At 43.0% G+C, this 12196-nt stretch overlaps 1 protein-coding gene across 2 annotated transcripts in view; it reads right to left on the reverse strand.

Moving 5' to 3' along the window:
* Vav3 (vav guanine nucleotide exchange factor 3) overlaps window positions 1–12196 on the reverse strand; it is a 313297-nt gene that overhangs the window by 230790 nt on the left and 70311 nt on the right. For both annotated transcript variants that reach the window (XM_075981573.1, XM_075981572.1), the window contains exon 2: window positions 11049–11165. In XM_075981573.1, coding sequence (XP_075837688.1) covers window positions 11049–11165 — 117 coding nt within the window. The remainder of the gene's footprint in view (window positions 1–11048; window positions 11166–12196) is intronic.

Raw genomic sequence — 12196 nt, forward strand, 5'->3', positions numbered from 1 at the left:
GTGGCTGGCTATTTTGCTTTGTGGATCTTCAGGTTGAACCTCAATTTCTGACCCTGAATTTTTATTAACCATGCAACAACTATCTGTGAGTAATGCTGAACCCTGTAATCTGGCTCTAATTAGCCATCCCTTATTGCAGTGATGGCTTGGCCTTGCATGCATGAGACCTCTTTCCGGACTCTTTGTGAGAGCTCAATGCTTTCTGGTGCAACACCTTTCTCTCTTCTGCTCATGTTGGTCATAAACAACCATAACCACAAGCTGTGGCCTTAGCGTTCTCCATATGGAGCTCCACGGCAAGCAAGCACATTTCTTTCTTCCTTCTTGCAATTTCACAGACTTGGGTTTCATTAGCATCACAGATGTCAGAGATTGTGGCAGCATCACCATGCAACGTTTTGGTTTGGTTTGCCTGTCTTGGGTCAAGAACGTTTACCTTCAGTTGAACAGAGCTCTTACTACCCCTGTGGCTGGGGACCACTACAGCTCTCTCCCTGTGTCTATAGCTTTGCTTAAAATGGCTTCACTTACCCAGGACCAACCAGTCTGAAAAATATTTAACAGAAAATTCTAGAAATAAACAATTATCAAATTTTCTATTTTTAGCCACCGTGAGTAATATAACATCTCCATTCTTCCTAGCCCATAAACCATCCCTTTGTCCATAAATGCTACCTCCCCGTTAGCTGCATGGTAGCCATCTTGGATATCAGACGGACTGTCACAATAATGTAGGCTTATGCTTAAGTATCTCTATTTAACTTAATAACATCCCCAAAGGGCAGGAGCAGTAACCATGGCAATCTGGATATGCCAAGGAGAAGCCATGAAGAGTGCCCTGTAAGTGAAAAGGTAAAAGTTCTCAACTTAATTAAAAAGAAGAAAACAATGCATCCTGAGGTTGCTCAGAGAGACGACAAGAATAAAACTTCATCTCTGAAACAGGGGAGGGAAAAGAGGCATGCGCTGGTTTCACTATGAAATGTCATGCTATGAATATTATATCCACAGTAGGCAAATAATATGATAGAGAAGACATTAAATTTGCATATATAACCATGTATGTGAGAGGGTTCAGCAATGAGTGCTCAGGCATCCACTGGGGGTGTTGAATGTGTTCCTCACAGGTACAGGGAGCAATCACACTAAGTAAAATAAGGATTCTTACACAGACCAGACAATGCTGGACAAAGGGATGATCTCCAACTCAGGTCAAAATGAGATAGCATTAGTTTTTTCATCATCCTCAGAACAATCAACCATTCTTGTACCTAAGACCTCTTTTGGGCCTATTTAAGCAGAGAAAGCAGAAAGAACTTCTAACATCCCTAACCTGACTAGCTATTAATAATCCCTATATCTTTACTTTTGCTCCTCTCATTGGTTATGGACAGAGCTTGTGAGTCCATTCTGCACTTTGCCATTTACCATTATATGATTATGTGGAAGCATGGTAAACTAAAACCACAGAAAGCAAAGCCTCGGGTGTAGGGGGAGGTGGGGTATCAGGAACACCGTACTCAAAGTCACCCTTACTCACTGCTCCATCCTACTCAAACTGCTTTACCCAAAAAGTCCAACCCAAACTCCTCAATTCAGCTCCATGAGTAGTGATGTGAGATTCCCCTCTGTATGCTGTGAATATGTCTGATTGTCATGGGTAAATAAAGAAGCTGCCTGGGCCTATCACAGGGCAGAATATAGTCAGGCTGGAAGAGATACAGCGAGAGAGTAGGTGGAGTCAGTGAGATGCCATGCAGTCACTGGAGCAGATAGAAGTTGGAACCTTGCCGGTAGGCCACGACCCTGTGATTGATAGACAGATTGATAGACATGGGTTGATTTAAGTGTAGGAGTTAGCTAGAGATATGCATAAGCTAATAGGCCAAGCAATGTTGTAATTAATATGGTTTCTGGGTGATTATTTCGGGTCTGGGCAGCCAGGAAATGAACGAGCAGCCCCTGCCAACAGAGTAAGGATCATGGTCATTTTTCACACACTTTCCGTACCATGTCACACGGGACAAGGAAAGAAGAAATGCACTTTTGCCTGATTTCATAATCTCAAGGAAGGCAAACAATATTGCTAGATCAGTTTTGCATGATACAAAAGAGAAAATGGGGGTCTTCATCAGAAATAGAGAACAACCAGAGACAAGTCAGCAAAAGCCAGGCAGAAGGGGACAGTACCTCTCAGAACCAGCCAGACTCAAATATTTGGATAAAGCGTACATTCTCAGATTGGAAGCAAGGGTGTTTTATCTTGAACTAAATCAATAAAAACAAGGGGCTAATGGATGAGAGGAGAAAGAGGCATTCCAGGCAAAGAAAATGATATTAATAAATTCTAATCAAATGAGTCATGATGACTAGTAATTTAGTGGGAATAAAGCCAGGCAGAGCACAGAGTCAGGAAAGTGAGAACTGGAAAGAGGGAAGTGCAACGCGATTTCTAATTGGTCTTAATAATAAAAACCCAGAGTCAGATATTAGGGGTGAAAGCTGAAAGATCAGAGAAGCAGAGCAGTCAGCCACTAGTTCTTACCTCTACGAAACTGTCGGATTCGAAGCTGTGGAAAATTACCCTGAAGATTCATTTGAAATGACTTGGAACTTGGGGCAAAGTGAGAAATAACGGTGCCTTCAGTGAGAGCTTTCAGAGGCAGAAGTAAGTATGGTTAAAGGAGCAGCATGTGTTACTGTGCGCATCCTGGCAGAATGACCCGATGTTTATCCAAACACAAATAAGTTTAAAGGAGAAAGATCAGATTTTACACATAAGTGTGAAACAACCATGGGGTAGCCACAGCTCATGATGCACAATTATGAGAAACCCTAGACTAACTAAGCAAGACTTCCAGTGCCTGTATTGTTACAGCTCACAGAAGAGGCAGTACTGCCCAGCATGAAAGGTTCCTTCCCAAGCTTCCTATTAATATTTCATAGGACACAGAGGCTCCTTGGGACATTACTTAGGAAATAGTAAACCAGAAGTTTTCAACTCTGTGAAGATTAGAGTTCTTGGTGGTTATTTATGTATTTGCTTATTCATTTAGAACTGGCTCTGATAACTATTAAAAAGGAGACCCCAAAATGATGAACTTGAAACAACACCAAAGTATAAATAAAGCACAGCTACCTCAACCGTGCGTGCGGGGCTGTGTAAATGGGTATGGACAAGCTACCTAAACGGTGCGTGCGGGGTTGTGTAAGTGGGTGCGGAGGCCATGAGAACAATGACAGCGGTGAGGGGTTTCCGAATGGGCAGCAACCAAAATCAATTTGAAATTCAGCATGTAGCAAACCCAAAGTATCTCCGGCAGTGCTCACCCAAGTTGCATCACACGGCTTCGCTGCAGCCTTCATTCTGAATACACACAGCACCACACACAGACTGCACACGCCGTTATGCCATGCAGCACCAATGAACAGCCAGACACACATCAGCTCCAATTCAAGATAATTGAATATTATAAACATACAGTGTATTGCAAAACTGTATATGGCGAATTTTCATTGTATGTAACAGATGTTTTTACTTTACATACAGCTTTCTGCTCTTCTATAAACAATGGCATAACTATGAAATATACACGTTTAATATTTTCCTACGATTCCTCAGCTTGTAAGTATCAAATCAGATTATCTTTGGGTTGTACTATTCGACAGCAAGCATACCCATTTAATTAGCATGAAAATTTGCATTCATCTTTACTAAATGGTAATCTTTACTAATGGTAAATTCAATAACAAAGAATTATTTTGGCATAAATTCATGACTAATAGCCATCCAATGTTTGATTAGTATATCCATTTTATATACCTATATTACAGGGGACATAGAAAAAATTCTCCAGTATAAAGGAATTGTGGGTAGAAGAGTTTAAGAAACCCTGGTATGAAGAGTGACCTTTGCTTGGATCAGGTACTAGAATTCTACAAGATGTGATAAGCATGGGAAATCACCCAGGTATTCAATACCCCTAAGAGAACGAGACAGGTACAAACATTGTTGGAAAAGGTCAGTTCTGGTCCACAATCAAAGAGAGGAATAAAGCTAATGATGCAGGAACTATATTAACAGCCAGTCACACACATACACGGGGGAAGGCTGAAAGCCGTGCCTTTTCTCTGCTTAAGTAAACAGGAAAAAAAGGCCTGGGAAGGAGTTCTCTTTGCTAAGGAGCAACCACTTCAGAGCTCCTCCTTAGTTACAGAAAAACACACCGTCTTCTATTCTTCAAGGGGACAAAGTAAAAAAAGACTTTGTGAGCAGTTGGTTGAATCTTGGTGAATTCCTCAAGAGACTTGAAATAAGCTGACTCATGGGAAAAGTCTAGAGTCATCTGGGAGGAAGAGGTGAGGCCGCCAGCGATTTTCTGGAGCTGGAAATGGGCACCTAGGGGCAGTACACAGAAGGAAGAACAGACCCGAGCTTGCAGTAGCAATTGATTCTGAGGCTCATCTGAACAGAGCTTCTGCATAAGTAAGGAAGCAGGGCCTCCCCAGGCTTGACGCAGAGGCTAAACTGTTAATGGAGGGTGGTTGGGCCCCTGAGCTGAACCGTGATGGAAGCAAGAAATTGCCAGCATTGGGTATTATCCCAGGAACCATGCTGCGCCAGTCTGCAACAGCACCAGGCTGTGAGAAACCATGCAGATCCGTTCCTTTGAGGGCTTTGAAACAACTAGGGCCCTACATCATACATAACCTCTGAAAGTTCTGAATAATATAAAGTGGGTAAGACTGCAAAGGAGGGATGTGACTCTACTCATAAGAGAGTCCAAACACAAGTGCACAGAGAGAAGGATTCTAGTTTTACGTGCCACATCCACTCATCCCAGTCACAGGCACAGTTGTTGATCAGTGTGCCTGTGCTAGCTAAGAAGGCTCTTTGTCAAAACACCCAACATGAGGTACCTAGAGCACCTTCAAGCAGGAAAGATGTAGACGCCTTTGGTTAGTCAGGGTTTCTTATGACAGAGAAAGCCAATTCAGGCTCTCAAGTGTCACATGCAGGATGTTGGTGTAGGAACTCTGAAAGGTGAAGATTCCCAGTGTCTACCAGGACTAGAAGTAAAGGATGGAGATGCAGAGATGATTCAGTCATTCAGGTGCAAAGGTCTAGGAAGCCAGCTAGGTATTACATCACAGACTAGGCAGATAAAGGTCCTTGGACAATTATGTATAGATACTGAGCTGTGCACATCAAGTTGGAAAGAAAGGTAAAAAAAAAACACACAAATTGTAGGAAGAAGCCTTAGCAACATCACCAACTAAACCCACACATGAGGCATTATGGGCTAAACAGATATTTAAGCTCACAACGGAAGGGTAGAGCTGTGGAAAATTCTCATTGGTTAATAAAAAGCTGACAGGCTGATAGCCAGGCAAGAAGTATAGGTGGGACAGCCAGAAACAGAGGACTCTGGGAAGAAGAAGGCAGAGTCAGGAGAGACGCCAGCCAGGTGCCAAGCAAGCAGGACACATAGAAAATGAGGCAACAAGCATGAGCCATATGGCGAAACATAGATAGGAAATATGGGTCAATTTGAGTGTAAGAGTTAGCTAGTAACAAGCCTGAGCTATTGGTCAAGCATTTATAAGCAGTATTAAGCCTCTGGGTTATTATTTGGGAATTAGCGGGCAGGAGAGAAATGTCTGACTACAGGGTAGCTTGGTAGCAGCAGGTTACTGTGAGTAATCTGCCAGGAGGTAAGAAGAACAGGTGGCGATTTCTACCAAACAAATCATATAAAAGCCCCTCTCAATATAAAGTTAGCTTGATAACTCTCTATTTTCTCCTCACACCCAATGCATTTAAGGCACTAAAGGCTCTACCCAGCCTTTACCCTAAAGCCATTCTGGTATAACTACAGATGTAATTCATAGCCTGCAAAGAAAATACAACTTGATGAGCTTAATGCAACAGCTGCCTTCAGTGACAGTTGTACTACAGAGTTCAATATCTAAGTCTACACAAAAACATTCAACAAAGCGCTTACATGAGCCAAGGACAACATAGGGTGTAAACAATGAGTATCATCATTTCATCAAGTCAAACTGAGTTTGAGCAAAAATGCCACCAAAGTTCTCTTTCTGACCCTAGCCATGCCCATACTCAGCACCCTGAATGATCCATGTCTATCCAAACCAGCAGCTCCAGACTCAGTCATTTTCTGGGCAGCGAGCCAGACATTTGCATAACACAACAAACATGTATGGTTGATTCCATTCACAGACAAAGAATCAGAGGGCTTGGGTGAGGTCACACTAAACCATTCATTATAGCCTTTGCTGGCTTCTGCCACCATTTTGTTCAAGTCAGTATGTGCCTTTACTTCGGGTGGGAGGGAGGGCGCTGTAATGCCTTTCAACCTGTCCTTTCCATTTCTTTGGAAATAGGCCAGATGTCAGCCACACACAACCTGCAGAGGCTTTTGTGTTCATTTCCTTGATCACCACAAGGCAGAAACAGAGGTGGGAAAGACTCCTGATGACTGTGACCCATTGAAACCTGAAGACCTTGATATTCTTTGAGTCAATTAAGATGATAAGGAAAGTATTTACCATGAAGCCAACATTAAACTCCTGTTAGCTGCATGCATAGTGCCCAGCAGAGAGGCTCTGGGACTCTGTCTCATCTTTTCCCTCCAGTAAATGAAAGATCAGAAAACACAGATATATAGGGCACAACAAGAGAAGAAATATTTCTAGATGCTTAAAATGATTTGAATTGTAAAACAACAAATCCCCTTAATTTCTGTCACCTTTGGTTGAGAAAACTAAGAGAAATTGGCTCAAAGACAAAAAAAAAAAAACAAGGAACAAATTGGTTGGGGTCATGGAAAAAACCCACAGACACATGCATTCAGCTCTGGGCACAGGATGTCAGTAGGCCCTATTCCCTCCCTCCGAACTGGGATTGTTTGAGATGCAATGTGGGACCCAGCTGCCTGTGGCTCCTCCAAGTCTCACAGGCCCACATGCAACACTTCTAAATCTAAAGGAGCAAAGAAAAGTGGTAGCAACAACATCCCAGATCCACCACAGGGCAAAGGCAGAGTAGAGCCCAGCTGAACAAACCATCTGAACTAAATGAAGAAAGGGAAGGGTTGCTTTCCCAAAGCATATGTGTGGCCACAGGAGAGGGAGAAAGATGGCTATGCAGAATACTGCTCAAGGACCACAATTTATTTCTTAACCTCACCCCCAAATGAGATTAGTTCCTACACTTAGTTCAAATTTGGATTCCAGATGTTTACTAATGAATCTCAAACTTGTTCAAAATAATAGTGTTAGCCAGCCCTTGTACCTCAAGTCTGTAATCCCAGCTACCAGGAAGACTGAGGTGGGAAAACAGCAAATCCAAGGTCAACCTGGACTACGTGATCAGTTCAAGGTCAGTCTGGGTAAATTAGTGAGAACCTACCTCAAAATACGGAGGAGGGAGGGGGAGAGGGAAGCAATGGCAGCAGCTGAGGATATGGTATACTAGTACCAGGAGGTAATGTTCTTGTCAAGTATGTATAACACCCTAGGTTCTATCCCCAGTGAATAAAAAAATACAGCATTAGTGTTAATTATAGCAATGAATATAGTAATAGCTGGTGTTTTCTGAGTCCTAACATTACACTGACGCATGCTCACTTTGCATATGTTATTTCACTAAGCATACACTGATCCTCGACTTGTAGATCAGGAAACCGGAGCTCAGAGAGGTTAGATACTCAAGCCCACAGCCTAATAAGGAACCCAGAACTCAAACCGAGATCTATCTTAGAAACACTGTTCTTAGCCAACCTAGAAATCAATCTTTTCCACATTCTTATCTTTTTCATTGCCACACCTCTACCCTGGTGCTCTAGATTCCTCTTGATGTGACTGTTCTGAACCTCAACATGTTGACACTGTCCTACAGGCTCCTGCAATGACCTTTGCCCTGGTGTGATTCTCTTTGATGCATATATATATATATATATATATATATATATATATATATATATACACACACACACATATATACATATGATATGTGCTATATTTGCAAGGTGCCCTACATCCTCTGGAACCGAGGACACAAAGTCTATGGTCAAGGGAAGTGGGGACAGACATTAAACATTCACCTGGGTAGGATGGAAGCCTCAATGCAAGTCCTACAACCTGCTCAAAATGACCTCATTAAAGAAAGCCCCACATGCTCGTGTACCGCAGATGGACCGACTGACAGCGTGGGAGGACACACTTCCAAACAGCTTGAGTTCATCAAAACGGCAAACAGGACACAGTGACAACCAACATGTGACATGAAATGAGCAAATGTCCAGATCCTGATGCAAGGGCGGACCAGAATGGAACAAGGGATTTCTAAGATAATCCCAGGGGTGGGAAACATTGTTTTAAAAACCTGTGCCTTAAGCAAAGAAAACAAGATTTTACTTATGGTTGTTACCATAAAGCCAGAAACAGATTGATTATTTTGAAAAGTTAGAAAATAATGAATTTTTTTCTAATATAAACTCAAAGACAAAGCAAAGCTATGTAAGAGGACTAGAAGAACCAGGGTGCTTCTCTCCAGAGCAGGCTGGCCTCTGCCTGAGGCAAGGACCCTGTCTCTTTCTCAGCACCCAAGAAACTACCACCACCTGTTAACCTCAGGCCTCTGCTGCTTCCTGAAAAAGGCCAGGCTACCAAGCCCTGGTCCCGCAGGAAATGCACGGCCACTCAGAGTTAGGAACAGCGATCATCTTATGCTGAGACTTCCTTCTTTCCACAGGTTAGACAAGCTGTAATTGGATCCAATTAGAATTTGTGTTGACGTTAACTCAGAGCAAAGTGAAGTAAACTGGCATTGAATAGAGAACTCAATACTAGGAATCAGAGCACCGCTGAAAGGCAAAATAATTATAGGCCATTCTATGGAACTTGAATGTGTGCTCTTCATCATGAGAAAATTATCATTCATCTGGGCTGATTGACATTTTCCCAGGATACTCTTAATTTCCAAAAGCAAACACATCCACACCAGGCCTATAATTCTAAATACATTGCCAAAAACAACACTAAAGAAGAGGTTAGGTGGAGACTAGGGAACATCATGATGTCACGAAGGGCAGAGGGGACAGCTGAAAGATATTTGTGTATAAGTGAGAGCCTATGACACCCTTCTCTGCCTAGACTTACTCACTTCGGCCACCATTACACTGTGCCTCACACCGCATCCTGAATCTGGCCTTTCCTTGCAGATGAACCAGTCCAAAACTGGATTCAAAATCAATGAGCTTCTTATGCTTTTTAATTTTTAAAAACACCTTGGCTTCTCCTTGATGTTCAACCACACTTCCCTGACCATCCAGTGAGACCCAAAACAAGGACAGCAGAGAAGAGTAGAGAGGTGAAAGGCCAGGATGCCGGAGTGCAGATCCTGTTCCTAACCCCAAGGCAGGAGTCCAGCCCTCTGTGCCTTCCTCACCCATCACACTTACGGCTGCCCTCACGGTGCTTTGAGAAGCACACGACTCAGTAGTAACAAGCACTCTGAAAACCTCAAAGTGCAGTACAAAAAAACACAAGATATTATCATTATAATTATATTTTTAGACCCCTAAAGCCACCAAATAAATGTGGGTTTTAAGTTTCCTATGAGTAGGAATTGAAGCACTTCAACATATTTGCTAGCATGGGTTACCACAAAGCAACAAAACCACCAGAGCGTCTCACCCCAGAATAAATGAAAAGGTCCTCGTTGCTGCTTAAATGGTATTCCATAGCACAAATAATAAAATACGGAGACAGATATTGGGGTTCAACCTGAAGATCAGAATAGCAAAGCAGTCAACCACTAAAGAGACCTTTTACCTCTACCAAATCTTCCAACCGAAGGGGCCAGATCCTGGAGTTAAAGGTGTGTGCCACCAGTCCCTGGCCTGGTTGACTAGAATGGCTGTTTTGGCCTCTGATCTCCAGGAAGCTTTATTTATTAAAACACAACTAATATACCACTACAGTGTTCCTGCTTAACCTCCCACACTCTGTATACTAGAACAATTCAAACAGTTCAGGCATAGACTATTCCCTGATTAACAGAGTCCCCTGGATAGATTCATTGTTAAGGTCCCCATCTGCAAACTGAATCAGAGATCTTCCCCTTCCTCTATGGGAGGAGGTATTTTCTATTACTTCTCCATCCCCTATTTTTCTCATCATCCAATTCTTCTCACACGTTCCAAAATTCTGGATACCAGGAAAGGTTTTTAAACACAGATTTAATTTGTGTTCTTTCTCTTCTGGCCCCTCATCCACAAGAAACAGCAAAGAAACACTTGTATCTCATTTTCTCTTTCATCCAATCTACTTGACAATCTACTTGACTTGCCTTTGGGATAACATCAGCATGTCGTTTCCTTGTCTTAATTTCTCCCTTAGGATGTGCAATTCTCTCTGGGCTGACCGCTTGGCTTTGGCTGCATGTCTTAGCTCCCACAAGAAAAACCATGCAGCAGATGCCACAGTCTGCTTCCCACGCATGCTTCTTTCAGGTACTGCAGAATATTCTCCAGTCCCAGTCATCAAGCAGGCACGCCACTCCATAGCAAAGATAAGAAGAGTCCTCTCTGGAAGCCTCACCTCCAAAGGTTCAGCTATAGTTACCTACCTCACCACCTACAGCAGGGGCATTGCAATTGTTATGACAGTAAGGGGGCCCACCATTTCATCCCACAGAGAAAGACAGCCATGTCAAGACACTCCGCCACCAGACAGCTTAGCTTCAGTTGCCTGGCACCTTGACCGCTGTGGAGGGGAGGGGTCATTGCTCTTCCCAAACTGAGCTTGGGTTCCATTGTGAGCCTGCTGATCATGCCAACCAGTGCAGTAACTCTTTTCTTAGTGGAACCCTGAATACACACTCACCCTGCCCCTTCACACAAGACTCTAGGGACAAATCAAATATAGCTCAATAGTGAAGCATTTGCCTACCATATGCAAGACTCTGGTTCAGCTCCCAGAACTCTATTCGAAGAATTAATTAAGAAGCAGATAATCAGTACCTTTCCAAAGTCACGAACATCAAACAGGTCAAACGCTTCAAAAAGTTCGCTTTTCCTCATTCCAAATGTCTCACAGCAGGCTGACAGAAATGTCCGGATATTCTTCAGACAGAGAAACTGAGGAAGAAAAACAATAGCATTAATGATTTTTTCTGAGTGTGACCTGTCTTCTGTCACACATATGCTACGGTAAAAGTGCCAAGGAAGCACCAATTTGTGCCTTTCTTCTTGTTCTATCTTTTCATCGGTCTGTGAGTCATACAAAATAATGTTCTACATGTATATAGTGTGTATTCATCACATTCATTGTCCACTGTCTTCTCTTGTCTCCTACGACCTTCTAATTCCCTCCCTCTGTCCATATACTCACCCTCTTCTGTTTACATGTCTTTTTCAGCTCTAAATTCTGTACAGCAGAGACAATACGCATTACCTAGCTTCCTAAGCCACCTTATTGCTTTCGATCAGCCAGCAGTACTTTGAACTGGCTGTGGCCAGACAAACATGGTTTGTACCCTCTTGAAACTTATATTGAAATACGAGATGATACCTAAGCACAGACATGGAAACAAACCCCTACATTAAATTGTTGTTTATGTTTTTACATAGGGCCTGGAGAAGGGATCTGGAGAGCAAGGAGGCAGGGGCAGGTGGAGCTTAACTAGAATGATTAGAAGGAATCTCACCAAGAGGATGGACAGAGAAGGAAGGTGGCCTGAGGTAGGAGTGCCTGGAAGAGACACTAGAGCAGAGTGTGTGCCAGGGAGAAAACTAAAGGTAACCTGGAAAGGTAGGGGTCAGACAAGGGAGGCCTACTGGGAAGCCTTGATTCAGATATAGGAAATCTCAGACGTGTGGGCCAAAGGTGAGACAAAATTTCATAGCTTCTAAGGGTCTTTCAGGAGCTGCTGTGTTGAAGACAGACGGAAGGATACTAGGGTAAGCACACGGTAGGGAACAGGAGGCTACTGCACCAATCCAAGCGAGAGAGGACTGTGGGAAAACAAGGATACACTAGCACTGGGTGCCATTTGAGGAGCAATTGACCGCCAGGCAGCACTGGATATGTAAGTCTACAGTCCACGTGATATAGGCATGGACTTCAGACCTAAGTTTTGGAATCTTCAGCAGCGGTTCTCAACCTTCCG

This window comes from Microtus pennsylvanicus, chromosome 7, assembly GCF_037038515.1.
Source record: "Microtus pennsylvanicus isolate mMicPen1 chromosome 7, mMicPen1.hap1, whole genome shotgun sequence".
In the NCBI taxonomy this organism is placed as follows: Eukaryota; Metazoa; Chordata; class Mammalia; order Rodentia; family Cricetidae; genus Microtus; species Microtus pennsylvanicus.